Source organism: Mastigoproctus giganteus, chromosome 11 (genome assembly GCF_048544385.1).
Source record: "Mastigoproctus giganteus isolate SK-2022 chromosome 11, ASM4854438v1, whole genome shotgun sequence".
In the NCBI taxonomy this organism is placed as follows: domain Eukaryota; kingdom Metazoa; phylum Arthropoda; class Arachnida; order Uropygi; family Thelyphonidae; genus Mastigoproctus; species Mastigoproctus giganteus.
Window position 1 is genome coordinate 36,060,744 of NC_143585.1, and position 13,306 is coordinate 36,074,049.

The 13,306-nt window shown below is 35.9% G+C and overlaps 1 protein-coding gene across 1 annotated transcript in view; it reads left to right on the plus strand.

Annotated features, from left to right (window-relative positions):
• LOC150077904 (BRISC complex subunit abraxas 2-like) overlaps positions 1 to 11,639 on the plus strand; it is a 67,078-nt gene extending 55,439 nt beyond the window's left edge. The window contains exons 4-5 of the mRNA XM_090384401.1: positions 4,279 to 4,478; positions 11,507 to 11,639. Of these exons, the coding sequence (XP_090240527.1) occupies positions 4,279 to 4,478; positions 11,507 to 11,639 (333 nt within the window). The remainder of the gene's footprint in view (positions 1 to 4,278; positions 4,479 to 11,506) is intronic.
• The last annotated feature ends 1,667 nt before the right edge of the window (positions 11,640 to 13,306 follow it).

Consider the following 13,306-nt stretch of genomic DNA (forward strand, 5'->3'; position numbering starts at 1 on the left):
AAACTTATACTTATTGTTCCTTCATTTGACTTCACTCTTAAAAATTATTCAGAAAATTTTATGATTTTATCAAAAAAATTTACATAAGTTCGGGACTAACTGTATACATGCAAGGATGTAATTCTCTTTAACCTGCAGGCTCCAGGTTAAAGAAGGAAAGCAGGAGACCAAAGTTTACCCTGAAAGAAAGGGAAAGGCTTAAGTTCTGAAAATTGCAGCAGCTGGAGACTAGGCACCTGCAAGGTGATCTGATTGAGGTGTATAAGGCCTTGAATGGGTTGAGCATGCTGAATTCTGATGTGATGCTTCTTCCTCTTGCTCAGATTATGAACCTGAGGGGGCATAAATTCAAACTGAGGAAAGACAGTTGTAGAATAGATGTGCAGAAATTTGCCTTTAACCAGTGGGTAGTTGATTGCTGGGACAAACTTTCATCTGTCATTGTGGAAGTTGATAGCTTAAATAAATTCAAGGAAGAAGTGGAAAACTTTTGGAGCAAATGGATGGGTATAATGGGAAGGGTTTTTTTTTTTTTTTTGCTGATGCTACATAAACTCATATGCTTGCTTTCTTGCATCACATGCCTCCATTACTACTACTACTACTACTACTACATCATTCTTCCTCACATCCACTCATTTATATCTTGAATAATGATGGGATGCTTCCTCTTGCTCAGATTATGAACCTGAGGGGGCATAAATTCAAATTGAGGAAAGACATTTGTAGAATACATGGGCAGAAATTTGCCTTTCTTGCTTTCTTTCCTTGCTTTCCCAATAGAAGACTGTTGTTACCTATCCTTAGTCTCAGCGGGTATCACCAAAATGGCTGTTTCAGGGCTGTTTGGCCCTTCATCGGTGGGTGGGTACCCTGATAGTATAATAGCTGACAACTCAGTTTTGAAATTAAGTCCACAGCGTGAGAGATGCCAAATGATGTTTAGTAGTTTAATCAGTGGCGTAGCTACCATGTAGGCAGGCAAGGCAATTGCCTCCGGGCCCTTTAGGAGCCCATCGTCTTTGGTGTCTCCTGTTTTTGCAATTTTAATTAAGTAGGGGCCCGAACATGTTCTTTGCCTCCTGGCCTGAAAAAGGGTAGATACGCTACTGAGTTTAATATTTAATAAAGATTCAGGACAAAAGCTCCAGACTGTGGGAAAATTTACAGACATATAAGTTAGTGCAAATGCATCATGTCTCTATGACGTAAATTAACCGAAGTTATTATAGTGGCATTAAACCATTACATCTCATATTGTGAATGCCTTCACAATGAGTTACCTGTTCAGTAATACTTCGAATAAGTAACACTTCCCCAATAGATGTGATGCATTTGTACTAACTTATATGTCTGTAAATTTTCCCACAATCTAAGGCTTTTGCCCTGAATCTTTATTAAGTATTAAACTACTAAGCACCATTTAGCATCTTTTATATTGTGGACTTAATATCAAAACTGGGTTGTCAGCTGTTATACCATCAGGTATACCCACCTATGAAGGGCCAAATAGCCTTGAAACAGCCATCTGGTTGGTGGTGAAAATAAGTAACAATAGTCTTCTCTATTGGGGGGAAAGCATTACTTATTCGAAGTATAACTGAATAGGCAACTCATTGTGAAGTCATTCACGGATGTAATGAAATGGTACCACAATGATAACTTAGGTTAATTTACTGCCTATAGACAATTCATTTGCACTAACTTATATGTCTGTAAATTTTCTCACAGTCTGATGCTTTTGTCCTGAATCTTTATTAATTATTTAATGCAAACTGTAAAGATTTATTCAAGTTCTAATAGGTTCTGTCCTGTGCAGTTTGATAAAATATAAAAGAGACATCCTGTACATTATCCTTTAGGGTTCAGTCCTTACTGTGTTCTTTCTGTATGCAAGGAATTTTCTCTTGTTTATTTCTCCCTTCCCCTTGCCTTCTTAAAGACTTTGATAGTTTTTTTTTTCTCCACAACGTACCTAAACTCCTGAACTATTGCAGACTGTTTTGTTATGTGTAATATTCAGTCTCCTAAAATTTTATAATTATTTCTTTCCATTTTGTTTTCTGTTGTTAACTATATCTGTTGTCTAGTCATCTGTTTTGGTCTATTTCATGATTATGTGGAATAAAAAATAAAAAGATATGTTGCTCCATGTGTGTGTTCTGTGACACAAGAAAAGATAGAAGCTACATAGGAGCGCAAATAAAAAGAGGAATTTTTTAATGCATGAAATTAATATTAGTAGTGGCAAATGATGCAAGGAAGCAAACTTATGTGGCATCAACCAAAAAAAAAAAAAAAAAAAAAAAAAACCCACTTCCCAATCACCTCTAATAATTTTTCTAACTCTTCTTTGAATTTATACAAATTACCCACTTCCACAAAACTGAATGAAAGTTTTTGTTCCAGCAATCAACTATCCTCAAATGGCCATTCTTGTTATTATAGTTCAAATATTTTTTGTAGATTGCCAACAATATGAATTTGTAAAGTAGTTTCTTGAATGTTGCTACAGCTTGCTTTTGAAATTATCATTGAAAATGAAGTATCTGAATTTAGCATCTGTTTTTCAGTTGACTTTGTAAAGATTTTAGTTTATCCAAGAATTTGAATAGAACACACTTACATAATCTTTGCTCTAATATATTTATATGAATGTGCTTTAGAACAACATTTTTTAAACCTTTTTTTAAAACACAGCCCACATGAAATGTAAAAAAAAAAAAAAAAAAAAGCATCCCTCATTATTGAAGTATTTACAGACAGAATTCATTTTTGCCCTTTCAACCTTTCATATGTTTAGTTATTCTTTTCTGTTAAAAGTATAAATATAATTAACAAATGTGTAAATATAATTAACAAAAACTTAGCCACTAATATACATTATATTTTATTTAATCACTCAATTTTCTTTATCTAAATCATGTCCAATTATAATTTATTTCATTTTTAATGCAATCCTTGTGCTTTATCAAAAATTTTTTAACATACTCATATCTTTCTGTAGTCCACTAGTGGGTCATGACCTGTGGGTTGAGAAACACTTCTTTAGAATCACATCAATCTATAAAATGAATGGGATTATCTTCACTATGAAAATTACAAGTTTTGAAGCAGAAAACACTGTTGATTACATGCAGTAATTGCATTTGTCTATCTTTTCCATTTCTTACTAATAATGATATATTAATGATATTGATATTAATGATATTGCACTTTTTTATAGTATTGGAAATCTCTTATTTGTTATGTTTCTAGATATTTGTTTGCAATGTAGAGTACTAGCTGTATCTAGTTTTGTTATTCAGGACTTCCTTTATTATTTTCTCTTTGTTTCTCTTAGGTCCTTTTCACTCCATGTCTCTTTTGATCATTGCAACTGTCTGATATTCTTAATCAAATGCCAATCAATCTGAAATATTAAAAGTAGAAGAAGATTAAAATATAATTAGGGAATCTCAAAGAGGATTAAAAAATGTAACCTACTAAGTAATTACTCCTTTCTGGAGTACGTACATATATATTTTGAAATTTGTTTGAAATAATGTTACCATTAATGTATGAATTGTCTTTAATCTTTCGTGTTGGTATCTTTTGTCTGTTTAAATAGTAGACAGTCTATAATTGATGGCAATATTAAAATAACTCTGAAAATTGGAGTTTAAGGATGATGCAATTGTTAGGCTTCAAGTTGGGCTTCCACAAACTGAAATTCTCTGAATTCAAATCCAGAAGTTGAAGAAAGTGAATCAAATGATACATTAATAGATGTAGAGGATGTAACCACATTCTCTACATCTATTAATATAGAGGATGACAAGACTTCAAATTCTGTGGATAAACTCGCTTCACAGAGCTGGTTCATAGTGGAAAAACTGAATGCCCAAGCCCACACACATTTGGTGAACTCACTCGTGAAAGGGTTAATTAGTTTGGTGAATTGAATATCCTTTATTTAAGATTCAATAAATAAGATTAATTTATTGTGTTATATGAAATCATACAGTTATTCATAATAATACATATTGTTATACAATTGCAAATAATGCCTTTTATCGAGCATATTAAAAACCACTTAACTTTTAACATCAATAGTGGAGAAAGAAAACAGTCCATGTGAAAGTTTGCCTTTATCACAAATTATAAAAGCATTTTATGGAGATGTATGGATCAGTTTATATTGTAGACTGTGTTGATTCATAAATATTAATTATTTATAAATTCATTATCATTTAATGCTATTTTTTTGTTATTTTATTTATTTATTTATTTTTAAAGAAAGTTATAGGTTGGTACAAGTTTCGGAGAAACACAACTTTGGAAGTATCTTTAAGGGAGAGGAAAGTACATAAAACCTTAGCTGCCACATTTATGTCATCATATGAAAAATTTTTCGTATTTGGGCTCTTCACTTCTTCAGTTACCTCTAATGATGCTACTTACTCTTTTGACCATGTTTTCCTTCGTTGCAGTGATAGGTTTGTAAATACTTAAATTTTTAAATATTTAAAAGTACATATGTATTTTAAATATAAAAAAATCGTGTGTGTAACCCTGTATGCACGAAAGATGTTTTATGTGTAAACATTTTTGACAACACCTACTAAATTTCGAACAGCTAGAACTGAAATCGTGAATGATGTAATTTATGCTCACACCCACTACTTACTCTACCAAATCAATGTTAGTGATAAATAGGATATACATGACCGCTGCTTACTCTACCGAATAAACGTTTGGAAGAGGTTAGGTCAATAGCCTAATTACCCATTTGATTGTATCCATCTGTTGAATAGTATGATTGCAACAGTACAAGTATTTGTATTGCTACAATCATACTATCATGTTGGATTATGTTACTCTGTGATGCTTTGTTGCATATTACACATGCAGTGCTACGAGATCTGCAAGAAATGACAGTATCCATGTATAATACGCTATCGAAACTATGACTTGGCTCAGGATCTCGAGTACAAGCACCAGATGGTAACGCAGCACATTCCATTTCGCAATGAGGAAACAGAGATACTGTACTGTCAGAGATGAAATATTTCAAGATCTAAGATGACAATGAAGAGCTCATACTAGATAGTAAATTGTATGAATTGGACTTGGACGTTTGCAAAATGATTGAAATATGTAAGACAATGTGTCAAGATACTGACGATGCTGACCCTGACAAAGCATGTGGTAATGACCTGCATAGTCTTGTAATGCGACTACGAGAAGAAGACCCCTTTCGAAACTTTTACAATCATTCAAACAAAGTGCCTTCGTAGCCAGGTGGGAAGGAGCAGCAGTGTGTAGCACTTGCTTCTTGATTAGACCGGGGTTCGAGCCCGTCACCACCAAATACGGAGGATGCGGAAAGGTCAGGGAATTACCACCGCATATTCCCGGAGCAATATGGCCTTAGTTGCTAATGCTCCTAAAAACCAAATAACAAACAAACATTCAAACAAAGATGAATGAGCTTGCTACACTCAACCGACTCAGTGCAATTGCAAAGAAATGAGAAAACTCGATGACCAACGAGGACTTCTGGAACTTAATGGGAATGACCGATGACAAGCAAAAGATTCTACTCATACATGTAATTTGGAGTCTGTTATTTCCCAATCATGAACCGATTCAGATATTCTTGACCGGCCCAGCTGGTTGCAGAAAAACGTTTATGATTTGCCTCTTGATGGAAATATGCAACCACTTCAGTAATACAGATGGGTACTATAACGCCTACATTACAATGTGCTTCAATTGGTAAGGCTGAAGCACATCCAAGATCACTGCCCTCAAGATATCCATTTCTCTGGTTACCAAAAGGTTTCTGCCACAGGTGGCAATGGTTAGCCCAATGCCACCTAAGTGGTATGCCCTGAATCATAAATGTTATTCCGCAACCAGCTGGTTTATGCCAGCTCTGATCACATCCAAGATCACTTCCTGTGATCCTTTGCATGATCTCCTCTCCTGACTCCACTTTTCTTTGTTATGAAATGGAAATGATGCCATTTCTGCGTCGCAAAATCGTGACAAATCGATTTTACTACCATCTGAAATTTAGTAGGTGCCACCAAAGATGTTTACACATCAAAAATGTTTTATAGTTAAATAATTATCCAGATGGCCATTTATGTGCCGATAACACCAAATGGCCATCTGGGTGAGAAAAGGAAGTCATCACATTTCTAATAAGCAATGTTATATTTTCTCTTTTTAGAGAGATGCTATTTATTAGTAGTACAATATAGGGCAACTTATGGTAGTATCCTTACAATTTGAGAGAATGTGTCTTCTCTGCTTTTTACCTGCTATTTTCTTATCTTCAGTATTCCTAATGATTAGAGAAAAATCTAGTGCAGGAGTGGTCATTTCTACTTTATCACAAATGTTTCTAACTTTTGCCATACTTATCATTAGAATATTAGAGTATTATCATTACCATACTTATCATCACACAAGAACCTATAATTCTTTTTTTTTTCTTTTTTTTTTTTTTTTTTTTTTTTAACTCTATGGTTCCTTCTTTCCTTTAACTCTTTCTAAATACTGGTAATATATACAAAGACCATTACACTCCTTCCTACTATTTCTTAATTCTTTCATTGTTATAATTATTTATTTATTAGAATCTTTTTTAGCTGCTTCCTTAAAGAATATACAGGGTGTCTCAAAAATACCCGGCATAACTTCAGGAATGAGTTCCTCATATGTAGACAATAAAAATATTTTATATCAACATAGTTCTGGAAATGCTTGGTTCCCAAGTTATTAACCGGAATGTCTTATCTCCCGCAGGTGATTTCCTTCATCACAGGGTACTGACAGAATCTGGTGGTTTTCCATTCCGACCATGTACTCATCGAGCAAGCGGATATGCACTTTATGTACGGTTTGGCGGACGGCAATGCTCTGGAGGCTCATCATTTGTACCACGAAAGGTTCCCAGAATGAAGATATCCAGACAGGAAAACGTTTGAAGGTATCCATCGTTGCCTTTGTGAACATGGGACCTTTACACCTCTTGCTGCTGACAGAGGACGACCAAGATCTATGATTCCTGAAATAGAGGAGGAGATTTTGAATGTTGTGCATGCCACTCCTGGAATCAGCACACGCAGAATAGCAATGCAACTGGCTGTTCAACGTTCGACTATTTGGAGAGTGTTACGAGAACACCAACTGTATCCTTACCATCTGCAACAGGTACAGGCCTTGTCACCAGCAGATTACCCTGTGTGAGTAATGTTCTGCCAGTGGTTCTTGCAGCAGTGTGGTACAACTCCTCACTTTCCTGCCTTAGTGATATTCACAGATGAAGCACAGTTCACACGAGACAGAATCCAAAACTTTCACAATCAGCATGTATGGGCTGAGGAAAACCCACATACAATTCTTCCATCACATCACCAACAGTGGTTCATCTTCAACATCTGGGCAGGTGTTTTTGGTTATAAGTTATTTGGGCCCCCATGTACTTCCAAACAAACTTACAGGGCAGGCGTACAGAAGCTTTCTGGAAAACAACATGCCCGATTTCTTGGACGAAACGGCACTGATCATTCATCAACAAGCACACTTCATGCACGATGGCACTCCTGCACATTTCAGCCACCTAGCCCGCAATTACCTGAATCGAAGGTTTCCTGGTTGGTGGATAGGTAGAGGTGGACCGACTGCCTGGCCTCTACGCTCACTTGATTTAAACCCACTAGATTTCTTCTTGTGGGGCCATTTAAAGTCATTGGTGTATTCAACTCTGGTAGCTGATGTGGAAACTCTCTGCAATCGAATTGTGGCAGGTTGTGAGACAATACAAAACATGCCAGAAATTTGAAATAGGCTTCGCGAGTCCATGAGACGTCGATGTGAGGCTTGTATTCAGGCAGAAGGTGGACATTTTGAACAATTACTATAAGGTGATGTGAACAGTTAAGTGTCATAGACAGACCTTCAAAACTTGGAAACCAAGCATTTCCGGAACTATGTTGATATAAAATATTTTTGTTATCTACATATGAGGAACTCATTCCTGAAGTTATGCCGTGTATTTTTGTTTACATATCCTGTTTCTATTTCTCCATCCCTCACTTTTTCATGCTGTGTGTATGTGTAAGTGCATAATTTACTTTTTTGTATTACAAGACTGCTATTATTAAAGATATTATTTGTTCATATTTTCCGTAATAGTGTCAGAATTAAGTATAAATTTTTAAAGTGTCCCATTTTAACTATTTCTCACCTTTTTTTTTTTCTCAGAAAAACTGATTGAGTAGTAAAACTTGCTTAGGGCAGCCAACGTTTTAAAATCCATGGTAATATACACTGAGTGATCACTGAATATGACCACCCACCTAATACTTCGTAGGTCCTCCTTTTTCCCTCAGTACAGCAGCTATCCGACGTGGCGTTGATTCAACAAGATGTCGGAATCGTTCGGGAGGTATGTTCAACCAAGCTGTGTGTAATGCGGTTGGCAATGCAGGTATGGAGATGATTGGTGTATCTAGACGCCTGATATGCCTTTCCATAGTGTCCTACAAATGCTCTATGGGATTGATATCGGGGGAGTTCGGAGGCCAATCGATATGCTGGAAGTCAGAACTGTGTTCCTGAAACCATTCCTGCACAACAAGTGCCCGATGGCCTGGCACATTGTCATCTTGGAGATACCTTTGCCATTTGAGAAAAAGTGTAACATAGCAAGGTGTACACAGTCAGCAAGCAGTTGACGATAGCAGAGATCACTGATACAGTGTTCCACATGCACCTGCGGTCCAAGTTCCTGCCAGTGAACACCATACAACCGCCTGCACTTTTGATACCATGCATGATGGATGAAGAGCCTCATGTTATTGACTCCAAATCCGTACACAACCATCCACGGTGTGGAGTAAATAACATGACTCATCTGACCAGCACACCTTGTTCCGGTCTTCTAACATTCAACTTGCATTCTCTTTGCACCAGGCGAGTCTTTTATGCTGATGGATCTCGGTTAGGAGAGGATGCCATAGAGGTCGTCTGCTAGTATAGCCCATACGTGTGATACATGGTCATGCCAGATATTGTTCCGGGTTGGCCCATGTTGTATTGGGTAGTCAACTCTTCAACAGTGCTGTGCCTATTTGCCTGTACAAGTTGTCAGAACCGGCGCTCACCTCTAACGTCAACCTTTCACTGCAGTTTTGCCATCGGGTGTGTTTGACCATTTTGATGCCAGTTCTGATACACTTTAACTACAGTGTCTCTCGAACACCTCGCCAGTTCAGCCGTTTGAGAATTCGAGGCACCGCTCATCGAGCACCCACAATATGTCCTTTATCAAAGTCCGATCAATCCTTCCTTTTACCCATCATGTTTGGAATTTTACTACCTACTGAACCACTGACTAACTGCGCACTCTCGTACTTCACGTGGTCAGCGGGTTGCATTCGGTTTTCATAGGGGTGGTCATAATTCAGTGGTCACTCAGTGTATATTGCACTGACCAACAAACACGTTTAGATTGCACGTGATTTGACGTTTATTTTGACTGCAGTCAGATTGGCCAGATACTTGACTACAACTAAACAGATAATTGTACTCCTTATTTACTGCATATTTCATATTATAACTGATAGCTTAAATTTCTGTAACACCCCATATTTACTTATACACTCCATATAAATTGCATGTCTCTATGCCAGAACTGTTCATTTTATTCTGCTCAACAGTATTGTGCAGCGCAATTATCTTTGTTATTTACAACACTTCCCCAGTGTTGTATATCGAACACTGGGGAAGGGTTCAAAATTAATTGGCCTAAATATGCGTGTGTCCTTTCAAGGTAAAAATAAAATGGCGTATGGTTGATAGTGTTAATATTTTCATTAAATCATAATTAATTCTCTATATGATGCTTCATATATCATACAGGGAATTAATTCAGTGAATTCCTACAAAGAACTAGTATTCAGTGAATTCATATAAAGAACTAGTAGTCAATTATTGCAGAAAATCTAGTGTTCAGGATTTGTTGTATGATTTGCAAGTGCCCACCACTTTACCCAGTTGTTATTTATTCTAGCAATAGAGGTGGTCTAGTAAAGTAATGTTTTATGGCTCTTTTTTTTTTTTTTTTTTTTTTTTGACTTTTATGGATGAGTGCCACCAGCTGATCACAAATTTAATTTTAATTATAGCATTAAAATAGTTCAGCATTTATCGTTAATTATAAAAGAATATTTTATATCTTTTTGTTACTAATTTTTTTGCATTCATAATAATATGCAGCAGCACATAAATTCACATATCGAGGCATTTATCTCCAAAATAATTTATTGGAGCTGTTTTTACAATAAAATCATTATTGTAAGTTAAGATAAAGTTTTTAAAATGTGATATAACAATAAATTAAACAATTAAATTATCATTGCTGTATCATCTCAAAGATGACCACTTTCTTTATCAACAGCAATTTCTCACAGCACTGTGCCAATAAAGATCAGATGTTAACCAAGGTCTCGCCATATGTTTCACATAGAAGAGGAATTCTCCATAACCCACATCTTAAATGAAAATGACACAAATTGATTCTCCATGATCACTGCACATCCTATTCAAGGACAGGATGAAGGCAACTATGATATAAGAATTGAAGGGCAATCTTCTGCTTACAGGTAACAAGATGTAGGAAGGATGAAAGAAAAAAAAAAATGTTACCTTGCATAAATATGAATCAAAATTTTTAAGCAAAGTTTATTTGTATGGCAGTTGCTGCTCTTTGAAGCAAAACAGGTACAATAGTAAAAAAGTGACTATCTATATTAATACTATCTTGTGAAGCACAGATTTATATATTCTAGAGTTGTTTCAGGTATTAATATTTACATTACCTATCGAAGATGATTGCTCATTTAAAGTGATCCGATGGTTCACTTACCACAAATTGAACATGTCTCAGGCATTTCCTGTAACCTGCTGTCCCTACTGGAACTATCTTTGTTAGTACTAGAAGTCGCTGAAGCTTATGTATGTTTCTACTACACAAGGTAGTATCACTAGAGATAGAGGTAGTCACATTTCATTCTCAAAACTGTGGTGTTCTTGTGGGATATGTGGCAGTGGTGTTGTGCAGATTCTTATGCCATTTTCTTTTATCACACAGTTTTGGAAAATTCATCTTTTCCTATTCCTTCTCCTCTGACTCTGATTAGCGCGGTATTATTTAGTACTGATTTGTTGTTAAGAATTACCATTGGTAAAGGTGGTCAGTTTCCTTTGAAGGCAGCAGCAGTGGTTTTAATCATTAAAATTTTATTGCCTTTATCACATTTTTAAATCTTATTTTATCTTAATTATATGATGGATTATTTTATTTCCATTCTCTAAGGTCTTATTGAGATATTTTTATATAATGCTAGTATGATTCATAGTTAACTTATTGAGACCTTAAATATCTTAATTTCTACCTTATAAAAGCCTGCTGTTCTATTTAAATATCATTATCTGAATTTTAATTTAGGAAGTTTGAAGCAGTACCACTGAGGATAATAAATCTTGGCGGTACTAGCCATTCAGAGTACAGACTTTATCCGCCTGCAGCTGTAAATATTCATTCTGGACACTTTGGTGAAGTTATCAATAGTAAAGCGTAAGTATGAGTACAAACTTCACTGCATCTTTAAGCTGTAAAATATTATGTAAGGTAGCAATAGAAAGAATATTTGTAATGTTAAAAGGGTTGAAAATTACTTTTTTTTTTTTTATGGTTCTCCCAGTAGGGAACATATGTATACATTTTATATATAATAATATGTGTACATAAAAATATTATGTATATATTTTACATGTACAAGGTCCATAAGTAATGCCTCTTTATATCATTTATTAAACAAACACTGGGAAGCATATATACATTATTCTATATATCCACCTTGTTTATGAATACATTTTTTCCCATCATTTCTTTCCAACTCACATATGCAGTGTGGTAGGTGCTGCTGTTGGAGCCAGCTTGTCACTGTCTTTTTCAGTTCCTCATCACTCAGAAAGTGTTTGCCGTAAAGATATCTCACACACACGCACACTCTCTCTCTCTCTCTCTCCCCCGCCGCCTCCGTAGCCAGGTGGGAAGGAGCAGCAGTGCGTAGCACACGCTTCTTGATTAGACCGGGGTTCGAGCCCGTCACCACCAAATACGGAGGATGCGGAAAGGTCAGGGAATGACCACCGCATATCCCGGAGCAATATGGCCTTAGTTGCTAATGCTCCTAAAAACTAAAAATAACAAATAAAATAACTCTCTCTCTCTCTCTCCCCCTTCATATTGCCAAATAAAATATCAGATGAAGCCAAGTCCTGGTGATGATATGCAGGATGAGGCAAAACACTTCATTATAGGTTTGCAATTTTCATCTGAGTCATATGGGCAGTGTGGTGTGGCCTGGCATTATCAAGGTATATTGTGATTTATAACCTTATTAAGTGTTTGGTCCATATGAAGTGTTTGGGAATAGCTTTCCTTAGTTATATTAACTTTTCTCTAAAAAAATGAACAAAAAATGAAACAGACGTGTCCATTCCATAGACTGGTGTTTAGAATAAGGATCATAATGTGAAGATTCAGATCTCATTACCTGTTATCAGGCCTTTAAAAAATCTCCTTGAAAGCTATTGCACTTCTGCAACATCTTGACAGATCTCCTACGTGGAGAGAATTTAATTTTTCTTGTTAACAGCTTGGACACAAATTTGCAGCATAATTTCCTATAATCTAATGTCTAAAATGGTTACTACAGCTCTCAAACCTACACTGGTATTATTATGTTTATTTCCGAATTGGAAATATGTACATAATGGGTCAAACGTTTCATGGTATTTTCTTACCACTTCTTCAGTGACAACTGTCTTTGCAATATCACCATCACAAAAGATCACTTCGGTCAGAAGAACTTGTTCCCTTGGTGAGTTTTCTGATGATTTTTTCATGCCTCTTAAGAGGTCTGATAATGGTATTTTTGTAGGATGATCTAAGGTATTCCTTGAGCAACATGATGCATAGGTAGCATTAGTAGAGGCATATGATGCAAGAAAGCAAGCTTATGCAGCATCAGCCAAAAAAAAAAAAAACCCCTTCCCAATTAACCCTTCTGTTCGTTTGAAATACCTGACCAGCTGAGCCTTAAATTTATTTAGGCTATCAACTTCCACAATAAGGGATGGAAGTCTGTTCCACCAACCAACTATCCATTGGCTAAAGGCAAATTTCCACACATCTATCCTATATCTGTCTTTCCTCAATTTGAATTTATGCCCTCTCAGG